Raw genomic sequence first — 12,088 nt, forward strand, 5'->3', positions numbered from 1 at the left:
AGGGCCAACATGAATTAAGGCAGGACGAATGGATTCACACTGGGTTCCTATGAGTGGTGATGGAGGAGGCACAATGACATCCCTTCCTTCCTCCCTCCATATTACACCTGCTGAAGCTTTTTAAGTCTTTTGTGTTTAATTTGTTCTTGTGTTTGATTTTAGAAAGGTTTCGTTTCCATGGAAGACCTCGCGGTGATAGATTGTGTAGTCTACCGGTGTCCTTGGGTTGAGAAATAAACTCGCAAACGTTTCTCTCTTTTCCCACCCTTTCTGAAAACACACGGTAGAAGCTGATAGAGCATGCTTGTGTGTGTGTGTGTGTGTGTGTGTGTGTGTGTGTAACTCACAAACTTTTCTCTCTTTTCTCGCCCTTTTTGAAAACACATGGTAGAAGCTGATAGAGCGTGCTTGTGTGTGTGTGTGTGTGTGTGTGTGTGTGTGTGTGTGTATATTCTCCACCTCCACAAACAGAGGACAACACCATGGCAAGACTTTGTTATTGAAAGCAGAAGCACTGAATCACCGTTTGTCAGCTCAACAGAACACAAGCTGCATATAGATGGACTGGACACGTGTCTGTGAATGAGTCTTTGCCTTTCACATGAAGATCCTCTAGGTATGGTTAAATCAGATGGTTTGTTCAAGGGCACTTAGTATCAAAGGCTCTTCTCTCTGCCGGTCAGCACCGGCCCACTTCAACCATATCATCAGAAATGTCATTATATCATATGAATCAATGTGTTCAAGATCTTTAATTTTATATGTACAGTGCATTCGGAAAGTATTCAGACCCCTTGACGTTTTCCATATTTTGTTACGTTATAGCCTTATTCTGAAATTGATTCAATTATTATCTTTCCTCATCAATCTACACACGATATCCCATATTAACAAAAGGAACACAGGTTTTTAGAAATGTTTGCAAATGTACAGTACCAGTCAAAAGTTTGCACACACCTACTCATTAAAGGGTTTGTCTTTAGTTTTACTATTTTCTACATTATAGAATAATAGTGAAGACATCAAAACTGTGAAATAACACATATGGAATCATGTAATAACCAAAAAAGTGTAAAACAAATCGAAATATATGTTATATTTGAGATTCTTCAAAGTAGCCACCCTTTGCCTTGATGACAGCACACTCTTGGCATTCTCTCAACCAGCTTCATGAGGTAGTCACCTGGAATGCATTTAAATTAACAGGTGCGCCTTGTTAAAAGTTCATTTGGGGAATTTCTTTCCTTCTTAATGCGTTTGAGCCAATCAGTTGTGTTGTGACAAGGTAGGGTTGGTATACAGAAGATAGCCCTATTTGGTGAAAGACCAAGTCCATGTTATGGCAAGAACAGCTCAAATAAGCAAAGAGAAACGACAATCCATCATTCCTTTAAGACATGGTCAGTCTATACGAAAAAGTGCAGTCACAAAAGCCAAAAGCAAAGTCCATATTATGGGTAGGTGTAGGGCTGGGCAGTATATCGTATTTTATGATATACCGGTATTGATGCAGGGACCGGTTTGGGTTTGATTTGTTAAATGTGTAATGTCAATTTTTATAGTTTACTTCGCTACCTGAGTGATCTCTCTCTGCTCTTTCTCTCCATGCCACTTTCCACACAGACCTAGGCACGCCCCGCCCCGCCCCTCTCACTCAAGGAGCACATTTGATGTTCCTCAACCACGAGACACTTGTGTTCGGTCTGCATGATCAATGCAGCACATGCAACAATGTTGATGACAACAATGCTGTTTTCAAGTTGCTTCTTAATATAAATCCACTAGTGTTCTATAATGACACTATTAGCTTGTGTTTCTTACATCAGCTAGTTTGTCTTTTCTTAGCAGCCCAAAATCTTGTGAGACGCTAATTGTTAGCCGCTAATAGCTAGCTAGCTAACTAATAAATGTACTGAGTAAGAGCTAATACAGCCTGATAATACCAGAGATGGTGTAGACCTAAATCAGCATGTTTGTGCTACAGTATCTTCTAAATCAAAGAGGAATATGCAAAGCAAGAATATGTTAGCTACATGAAGTAGCTAAGAGAAAACATGCCATGAAGCCAAAGATTATTTTATTATCATTGTCATCTCAAACAACACTATTCAAAGTGCCCACTATTATATTATAACTATAGAATTAGAATAGTCATTCTATTTCCATGATTACTACAGTTTTGCTCTAATTCTAAGTCAATTTGCAATTGCAACATTTGGTTAAAAAAAATCCTAGATTATTTGACCATATCAGGCAGCCCTACGTGGCAGTGTGGAAATTATCTCAATTGAGCAGTGATGTAAAAATACTTTCAAGTACTACTTAATTTTTTGGTGGGGGTATCTGTAGTTTACTTTACTATTTTTATTTTTTACAACTTTTACTTTTACTTCACTATATTCCTAAAGAAAATACTTTACTTTTTACGCCATACTTTTTGACACCTAAAAGCACTCGTTACACTTTGAATGCTTAGCAGGACAGGAAAATGGTCCAATTATATAATACCCATGGATGTTCATTTGTTCTCCGCAATGTCTGAATCTGAGTATTTTCCCGATGATTTCTAGGACAGAAAAACATTCTAGTTGTTCTGATTGCTCTTAGAAACCAATGGATAGGGCCATTACTAGAACGGTGGCGGTTTGAACATTCGTAATTGGCTTTGATACTCTGATTGGTTGGAGCCAATCCGATCGCTGATCACTTTGTTTTTTACAAGCTCCCTAATTTTGACTGAAGTATGTAGCGAACTACAGAGCAGCAAAATAATTCAATTTAAGTCAAAGAGCAAGCAATGCAGATGTAGAAGCACAGAGGCTAGGAAAACCCCTAGAAAGGCAGGAACCTAGGAAGAAACCTAGAGAGGAACCAGGCTCTGAGGGGTGGCCGTTCCTCTTCTGGCTCTGCCCGGTGGAGATTATAAGAGTACATGGCCATTTAGGCCAGATCGTTCTTCAATACGTTTAAGTTGACATTCAGTACAGTTTACAGTTCAGTTTTTGTTTTTGTTCTACCTTGTTATTTTTAGTGCTACATTAATATTGATTACTGTAATGTTGTGTTTGGAGCTTGCAGGAAAGACATTTCACTGTACGTGTGCACGTAACATAAAAATAGTGAAACTTGAAACTAATGAGTTTACAATCAGATATGAAATATGTACCACTGTCCTAGAGCAACGCCTGGGGTCATACACATCTTGCAAAGGCCAATTTCCTTGGTTTCCTCAACATTTCCATTATTTGGAATCAAGTATCTTGTGACATTAATTCACATAATAATGCTCCCACAGAATTTTGTCAGCTATACTTGCAGATAGCAGTTCCAATCACAGTGTATAAAATAAATTGACCAACTTTCTCTTTTTGTTTTTTAAGCGTTGGGGATACAAAAATGTAAAATTCAACATTCATAGTAGCCTACAGTACTTTATGTATCTATTCCTTTTTATTCACAGGATATGAATGACTTCTCCCCGGTGTTTAGCCAAGCGCTGTACAAAGGCCTGGTGGCCCCCAACGCAGAGAAGGGAACGGTCATCGCCACTGTGTTCGCTGAGGACCAAGACCCTCCTGTGAGTATCACTGATCGCTCTGTGACTAATGATTCATATCAAGATTAATATGTATTGGTTTTATAAAGCAAAGTTTTAAAAAACTTTTTGGGGCTGGGGATAGCAAATTCATCAGGGAACCCCTCATAATTAGAACACAACTCAAGTGAGATAAAAATAGCATCCAAGGAGTTTCTAAACCCAGAGGCACAACATTACAAGACTTCCGTGAACGCTTGTGAAACAGACCAAGCAGACCAGGCCGGTGTTTGAGAAGTCAATGAGAGAAATAAAAAATGCTTCCTTATTTGTTAATTTTCTCAAGCTAAAGGCAGAGCCTAGATTCGACTCAATGTCTTAAGTAGTTGAACATGTTATTACTCCAACCTCATGAAAATATTAAATTGAACGTTTTCATTTTCGGCCTGCAAATGTGCAGTTCGGAGCAAGACGACCGTTAGACCCGATGACATGTTTCTGCGCATGAGCTTAGATAGCCAACGTTCCCATGACATCGCCTACAAGTGTGATCGGGGATTTCTATTGGAGAAACCGTTTCTTCATACTGTACTGTCTTTGGTTTTACTATGACCTCAGCAGTGCATTGCCAGATGAACCCGGTCTCGGGCCCTGGGATGGAATATTTTAATGGCCCGCCTCTTTCTCAATTTTCAAGAAATAATGGGGCAGAGATATCTTTTCTTGTTGCAGCTTTTAACATTAATATCCTGAAATTCTACATTTTTATCCATGAGGCAGAGATAACTGCAGTTCTAAAGCTTAAATTACAGTGCATGTATGCCCCAGAAAAATATTTTGGGGAAATACAAGAAGCATTGAGTTGATAAATGTATTATTGGTGGAGTACTGTGGATACCAATATCCCTATGAGCCTCCCAGGCCCATGTTGCCCAGGGTAAAGAACATAAATTGTAGAAACTTATTCCACTGATCCCTTGGCCAAACATTTTTTAAAGGTCCAATGCAGCTGTTTTTACACCCCTTCAAATTAGTGGATTCGGCTATTTCAGCTAAACCCGTTTCTGACGGGTGTATAAAATCGAGCAAGCCGACATGCAATCTCCATAGACAAACATTGGCAGTAGGATGGCCCATAATGAAGAGCTCAGTGACTTTCAACGTGGCACCGTCATAGGATACCACCTTTCCTGCCCTGCTAGAGCGGCCCCGGTAAACTGCAAGTGCTGTTATTGTGAAGTGGAAACGTCTAGGAGCAACAACGTCTCAGCCGTGAATTGGTAGGCCACATAAGCTCACAGAACGGGACTGGCGAGTTATGAAGCGTCTAGCGCAAAAATTGTCTGTCCTCGGTTGCAACACTCACTGCCGAGTTTCAAACTGCCTCTGGAAGCAACGTCCGCACAAGAACTGTTCGTCGGGAGCTTCATGAAATGGGTTTCCATTGCACCATTGGACTCTGGAGCAGTGGAAATGCGAGTGATGAATCGCACATCACCAGCTGGTAGTCCGATGGACAAATCTGGGTTTGGCGGATGCCAGGAGAACGCTACCTACCCGAATGCATAGTGCCAACTGTAAGTTTGGTGGAGGAGGAATAATGGTCTGGGGCTGCTTTTCAAGGTTCAGGCTAGGCCTCTTAGTTCAATTGAAGGGAAATCGTAACGCTACAGCATACAATGACATTCTAGACGATTCTGTGCTTCCAACTTTGTGGGAACAGTTTGGAGAAGGCCCTTTCCTGTTTCATTATGACAATACCCCCGTGCACAAAGCGAGATCCATACAGAAATGGTTTGTAGATAACAGTGTGGAAGAACTTGATTGGCCTGCACAGATCTCTGATCTCAACCCAATCGAACACCTTTGGGATGAATTGGAATACCGACTGCGAGCCAGGCCTAATCGCCCAACATCAGTGCCCGACCTCACTAGTGCTCTTGTGGCTGAATGGAAGCAGGTCCCCGCAGCAATGTTCCAACATCTAGTGGAAAGAATTCCTAGAAGATTGGGAGGCTGTTCTAGCAGCAAAGGGGGGACCAGCTCCATATTAAAGGGAAATAGAACACTTTGGGAAGTTTAAATTGTCATAGTAATGACCGACGCCAGTGCATCACTGACAGGAATCAGCAAATTGTCTGTGGTATTGAGAGTGGATCGAAGAGCAGGATCTGCAGACAGCATTTCGCGGAGGCAGACTTCGCGATGAAGGCCACTTTCGATGCGGCAACCGGGAGTTTCCGGATGGAAAGGAGTCATAGGCCTACGTTGAAGCCCTCTGCTTGCGCCTCCATTTGACATTTAGAGGGTTATGGTGTAGGGGTTACCGACCGACCATCATCAAAAGCGACCGAACGGAGGAGGCGACGCGAGTCAATGCAATGGAGCCCCAGAGGTAACGTTAACCGGTCATGAATGTTGTTGACTAGACTAGCGTTAGACACTGGACAACTTTGTTGCAACTCTAGTTGAAGGTAACTAGCTAATTGCGTCTGAAGTGTTTTGTGTTACACCCCCCAGCAAATAACATTAGCAAGCAACTCAACTGCAACTAAAATTGCAACACAGTTTATCCGTGTACTCCGGTTATTAGGTAAAGTTAGTTACTGTAGCTAGCTTCCACCTCAGATAGTCAAGTACTGTAATACATTTTGTTGACAGATTTGTTTTTGTAATTTTTTGTTAGCTCCACCTCATTTAGCTAGACGGAAGTTGACATACCTAATGTTTGCTGAAAAATAAGTGTGTGTGTGTGTGTGTGCGTGCGTGCGTGCGTGTGTGTGTGTGCGTGCGTGTGTGCGTGCGTGTGTGTGCGTGCGTGTGTGCCTGCGTGCGTGCGCGTGTGTGTGCGCGTGCGTGTGTGCGTGCGTGTGTTGACAAAGCATACAACAGGTAGCTTGTTAATGCCAACTAATGTGGGTTCAGTTGTCTTAACAAAACGTTTGTTTGTTTTCAAGATGACATCTTCATCCCTGAAAATGTTTTCATCCTGAAGGAGACTGTGCAGGAGGCAGGTGGTACATGCAAATACATGTTATTTCTAAGGCTATTGTGTATTTCAAGTATATGCAGTGACTCTTGAATATAACTATAGCCTAATAAATGCCTTAATTGTTTTCTACCAACAGGAAAGAACAGTTAGTATAGCATGCCAAACTGACCCCTTGGTGTCAGAGTGTTCCTGTGCTGCGGTGGAGAAGAGGTCCACAGGGACCATCACTAAAGAGCTCAGGGCCCAGCTAGATTGAGCTCACGACCATCAGTATACAAACGAGTCCTGACCCTATACGCCACAGATGGAGCTGACGGAGTGTAAGATCAGTGAATTCAAAGATACACCCATACGTTAAGGGAAACGGAGTGGAATTGTTTTCCCAATGATTTTTTTATACCCGTTTCAACCTTGTCCCAGTTCTACTGTTTCGACTCTCTCTCTCAACCTATTAATGCTCAGCTATGAAAAGCCAACTGACAGTTGCTCTTGAGGTGTTGAACTGTTGCACCCTCTATAACCACTGTGGTTATTATTTTGATGTAAAAAGGGCTTTTGTAAAATATATTTGATTGATTGTTTGCTCTGCTGAATGCTGTGTATTCACTAACTGTCTGAGTGATGGGACATTTTTATAGTATCTGTAACATATTGTGGTGTGTATTTAATCTGCAACTTAACTTCTTAAAGTGGCAATCAGCAGTGGAAACAATAACAAAGTGCCTTCCTGCTCCTCTTTTGGTAAAAACCTGGAGAAATGTAACCACTCTCAAATGCATAGACAGAGCTATAGATGCAAGGACTGACCATCTATGATATCAAAATTGCAATCTTGTTTCTATGATCTGTTTCCACTACCATGTACCCAGTTTACTTTGGATAAAGGCGTCTGCTAAATGGCGTATATTATTAATGTCTACTTTGACTCTGACTAGCTGCCCATTGTAGTTACAATTCCTTTCCAATAGATGGCAGCCAAGCTAGTTGAAGTCACTACTCCAGCGACAGGGGTACGGGATTAGTGCATACTGAACGTAGTTTTATCTTCAAAGCAAGTTTATCTGGTTACGCTTGAACCTGTTGTTATAGTGAAGGAGCTAGCTAATACTATTTTTACATAAGGCGCAGGCATTAGGTCTATGTCTTACGCTAGGCTAGATTTACTAAATGAACTGGTTTTATTCAAACTTTTACTCAATGCCTTTGCTTCTGGCTATGCGCACTTTATGGAAGAAACGACAAACGGAGGGACCTCGTCCAATTCTCTCTTGTGCCCATAGGGTGAACTGCCGATAAACTGCCAGCCTGTATGCTCTGCGATCCAAAAAAAATAAAAGTTAGTCTGATACTGAAACTAAATCACAATGTATTTATAAAGAGCACGTCCCGTTATTGGTTAGAATGAGATTTCATGAATCATGATGCTGTCTGCAATTGGAACTCTAGTCGTCTAATCTATAGGTAAATGTGTTACCAACGCGCCAAACAGCGCTGATGATAAACATCGTTATAGGATACTGATTATATATATTGAGCACCGACACGTCCAATAAATACATCGCAACCTAGACAGATTGACAGGAACCACTGACTGGATGTAATACAGCCACCATCCGCTGGGACTTTGTGCTGTATCACCACCATCTCTCTGCAACACACACTCCTACTCTAGCCATTACCTGGCAGCATCCCCACTCACACCAGTTTGTTTGCCTACGCCGACCCTGTAGCTGAGGTGTTTCAGGCGGCAAATCTGTGTTGTTACTGCTACGAGAACGAACTCTTTGATCTGGGGCAACGATCGGCTCAAACACGAACGGCTTCAGTAGGTTTATCGGCTCCCTAACTAACATTATTTCATTCTCAGACTCGGAGCAACTCGGTAAATTCAGCCATTTTTGTGAGTTCCAAAATGTTCTCTCCTGCCAGTGACGCAACAATGCTAATATGACGATTTACAGTTAGCCGGCGTTCTAAATCAGTGTTTCCATTCCCCTTTAATGCCCATGATTTTGGAATGAGATGTTCGATGAGCGGGTGTCCACATACTTTTGGTCATGTAGTGTATATGCAGTGCCTCCGCGGACCCCACTTTGAGAACCCCTGTTAAAGAGAACAGTTATTTTCACCACTTAAGGCATCACAGCTGATTACACAAATTATTGTTTATTACAAAGCATAGTGAAATACAGCACTACCAGCAAGAACCAATGTTCTCTTCATAAAAATAGCTATCTGATTGTGTTGCATCTGTTCTGTTCCCACAGTTGTCAAAATGTGATGATTATTTCTGTTAAGTATGTTAAACAACACACTGTTCCAGTCTCACCCTTCTGTTTATCTGTCTCTGTCTTCATTTGCTTTGCCATGGCTGAGCAGTTCCACACCGACTTCCTGGAATATACTTTTTTTTTGCCAGCTGCAAACCAGAGGAATGAAATTACACGATACAGCACCATCATTTTGACACCCTGTTGCACTCAGAAATGATTTCCCTATCACAAGCGAGGCTGTACAGGGGCAGGGCAAAATCAGTATAGGTTTTTGTAATGCCTCACAACACACTCACCTAACTTTTACTGCTTCCCGTTCGCTCTGTTAATAGGACAACAAGGCCATTACGATAAAGCAAAGACACATTTGGAATCTAATAAATGCTAGAGAAAAAGGTTATTTTGTCCCCCAAAAAATGTGGTTCAGCTTCATCAACCCTATGCCAAAGGAAGGTGGGTTTATTGGCGGTGCAATCACCTAAATATTTTATAGCCCCATAGGTGAGTCAGTATTCTACCTTACATGCTCCCTCTCTTTTGTTTTGAGACTGGAGTTGTTTTTCATTATAACAAGTGCTTCAGCATAGTTACATCATGTCTTGAGGTTCTCAAAGTGTTTAGTACAGTGAGGGAAAAAAGTATTTGATCCCCTGCTGATTTTGTACGTTTGCGCACTGACAAAGAAATGATCAGTCGATAATTGTAATGGTAGGTTTATTTGAACAGCGAGAGACAGAATAACAACAACAAAAATCCAGAAAAATGTCAAAAATGTTATCAATTGATTTGCATTTTAATGAGGGAAATAAGTATTTGACCCCTCTGCAAAACATGACTTAGTACTTGGTGGCAAAACCCTTGTTGGCAATCACAGAGGTCAGACGTTTCTTGTAGTTGGCCACCAGGTTTGCACACATCTCAGGAGGGATTTTGTCCCACTCCTCTTTGCAGATCTTCTCCAAGTCATTAAGCTTTCGAGGCTGACGTTTGGCAACTCGAACCTTCAGCTCCCTCCACAGATTTTCTCTGGGATTAAGGTCTGGAGACTGGCTAGGCCACTCCAGGACCTTAATGTGCTTCTTCTTGAGCCACTCCTTTGTTGCCTTGGCCGTGTGTTTTGGATCATTGTCATGCTGGAATACCCATCCACAACCAATTTTCAATGCCATGGCTGAGGGAAGGAGGTTCTCACCCAAGATTTGACGGTACATGGCCCCAGCATTCCTCCTCCTCCAAACAAGGCGAGGTGAGTTGATGCCAAAGAGCTCCATTTTGGTCTCATCTGACCACAACACTTTCACCCAATTGTCCTCTGAATCATTCAGATGTTCATTGGCAAACTTCAGATGGGCATGTATATGTGCTTTCTTGAGCAGGGGGACCTTGCGGGCGCTGCAGGATTTCAGTCCTTCACAGCGTAGTGTGTTACCAATTGTTTTCTTGGTGACTATGGTCCCAGCTGCATTGAGATCATTGACAAGATCCTCCCGTGTAGTTCTGGGCTGATTCCTCACCCTTCTCATGATCATTGCAACTCCACGAGGTGAGATCTTGCATGGAGCCCCTGGCCGAGGGAGATTGACAGTTCTTTTGTGTTTCTTCCATTTGCGAATAATCGCACCAACTGTTGTCACCTTCTCACCAAGCTGCTTGGCGATGGTCTTGTAACCCATTCCAGCCTTGTGTAGGTCTACAATCTTGTCCCTGACATCCTTGGAGAGCTCTTTGGTCATGGCCATGATGGAGAGTTTTGAATCTGATTGCTTGATTGCTTCTGTGGACAGGTGTATTTTTTACAGGTAACAAGCTGCAGTTAGGAGCACTCCCTTTAAGAGTGTGCTCCTAATCTCAGCTCGTTACCTGTATAATCTTTCTGATTAAGAGAGGGTCAAATACTTATTTCCCTCATTAAAATGCAAATCAATTTATAACATTTCTGGCATGCATTTTTCTGGATTTTTGTTGTTGTTATTCTGTCTCTCACTGTTCAAATAAACCTACCATTAAAATTATAGACTGATCATTTCTTTGTCAGTGGCAAACGTACAAAATCAGCAGGGGATCAAATACTTTTTTCCCTCACTGTACATGTTAGTTTCCATTGTTACTGTAGCATATCAGAATGTGTGTTTTGTGGAGAGCAAAATAGCTGTGAACTGGGCAAAAGTTGCAGGGTAGAGCAGAGAGGTTGTATTGAGTCAATTGGAAACTGGAGATAATTACATGACCGAGGTAGTCCGAGGGTCCAGGTGGGGAATTTAGCCAGGACACCGGGTTAACACCCCTAATCTTACAATAAGTGTCATGGGATCTTTAGTGACTACAAAGAGTCAAAACCTTGGTTTAATGTCCCATCCAAAGAACAAACCTTTTGCAGCAAGCCAGCAGTGGGATGCAGGGTGGTATGGCTAGCCAGAAAATGTAGTAGTAATGTGTAAGAAAATCAGAGAACTTTGGGGCTTCTATCTGCACATCTCTTCCTCAATCTGTTGTCTATTTTCTAACCTGGTCCATCTCCTTCTCTTTCCTTTCTCTCCCTGGCAGTCTCTTTGGCAAGGATTTTTATATAATTGAATGATATGCCTTTTTTTATAGTCTGCATCATTATATTTGACTCTTGTGTGAATTGCGTCCATCTAAAACAATGCAGACTTCAGAAACAATCCTCATCTGACGCTTCTCGAATCTATCTGCTCGTTATACCCTCCCCGGGGGTCTGGAGAAAAGGCCAGTGATTGGTGATTGGACTGGAACTTGGTGTGAAAGGACCTCCTGCTGGTTGTGTTCCCACCAGGGTAGGGGGCCTCCGTGGTGTCTGTAGCAGAGGAACAGTACACGTCCATGGGGTTCACTCTGAGCCTGTCAATCACAACAGTGTGGATCTGAACATTTCACACAACATAGTTAACCTGCAGTAATGACTCACTCCAAATATCTCCCACTCTTTGTGCTCTCTGTGCATGTGTATTGTCTGTCTGTCTGTCTGTCTGTCTGTCTGTCTGTCTGTCTGTCTGTCTGTCTGTCTGTCTGTCTGTCTGTCTGTCTGTCTGTCTGTCTGTCTGTCTGTCTGTCTGTCTGTCTGTCTGAGAGCACAGTAACAAGTGGGCTGTAGTTGTGCCTCCTTTCCACAGCAGAGCTGATGAGGGAAACAGGGACAGAGAACAGAAATGGAATTCAATCTCTGGCATGAACTGTTCTCTGTGTTTTGGGCTGCACCATACAGTTCGACAAAGGCTGAGAATACAAAGGCATATGCGGAAGCGTCTCATCTTATTGCTTACTAGAACT

At 42.2% G+C, this 12,088-nt stretch overlaps 1 protein-coding gene across 1 annotated transcript in view; it reads left to right on the forward strand.

The window, feature by feature from the left end:
• LOC106577001 (protocadherin-15-like) overlaps window positions 1–12,088 on the forward strand; it is a 250,597-nt gene that overhangs the window by 165,105 nt on the left and 73,404 nt on the right. The window contains 1 exon segment of the mRNA XM_045700849.1: window positions 3,461–3,577. Within this exon segment, the coding sequence (XP_045556805.1) occupies window positions 3,461–3,577 (117 nt within the window).

Source organism: Salmo salar, chromosome ssa18 (genome assembly GCF_905237065.1).
Source record: "Salmo salar chromosome ssa18, Ssal_v3.1, whole genome shotgun sequence".
Lineage (NCBI taxonomy): Eukaryota > Metazoa > Chordata > Actinopteri > Salmoniformes > Salmonidae > Salmo > Salmo salar.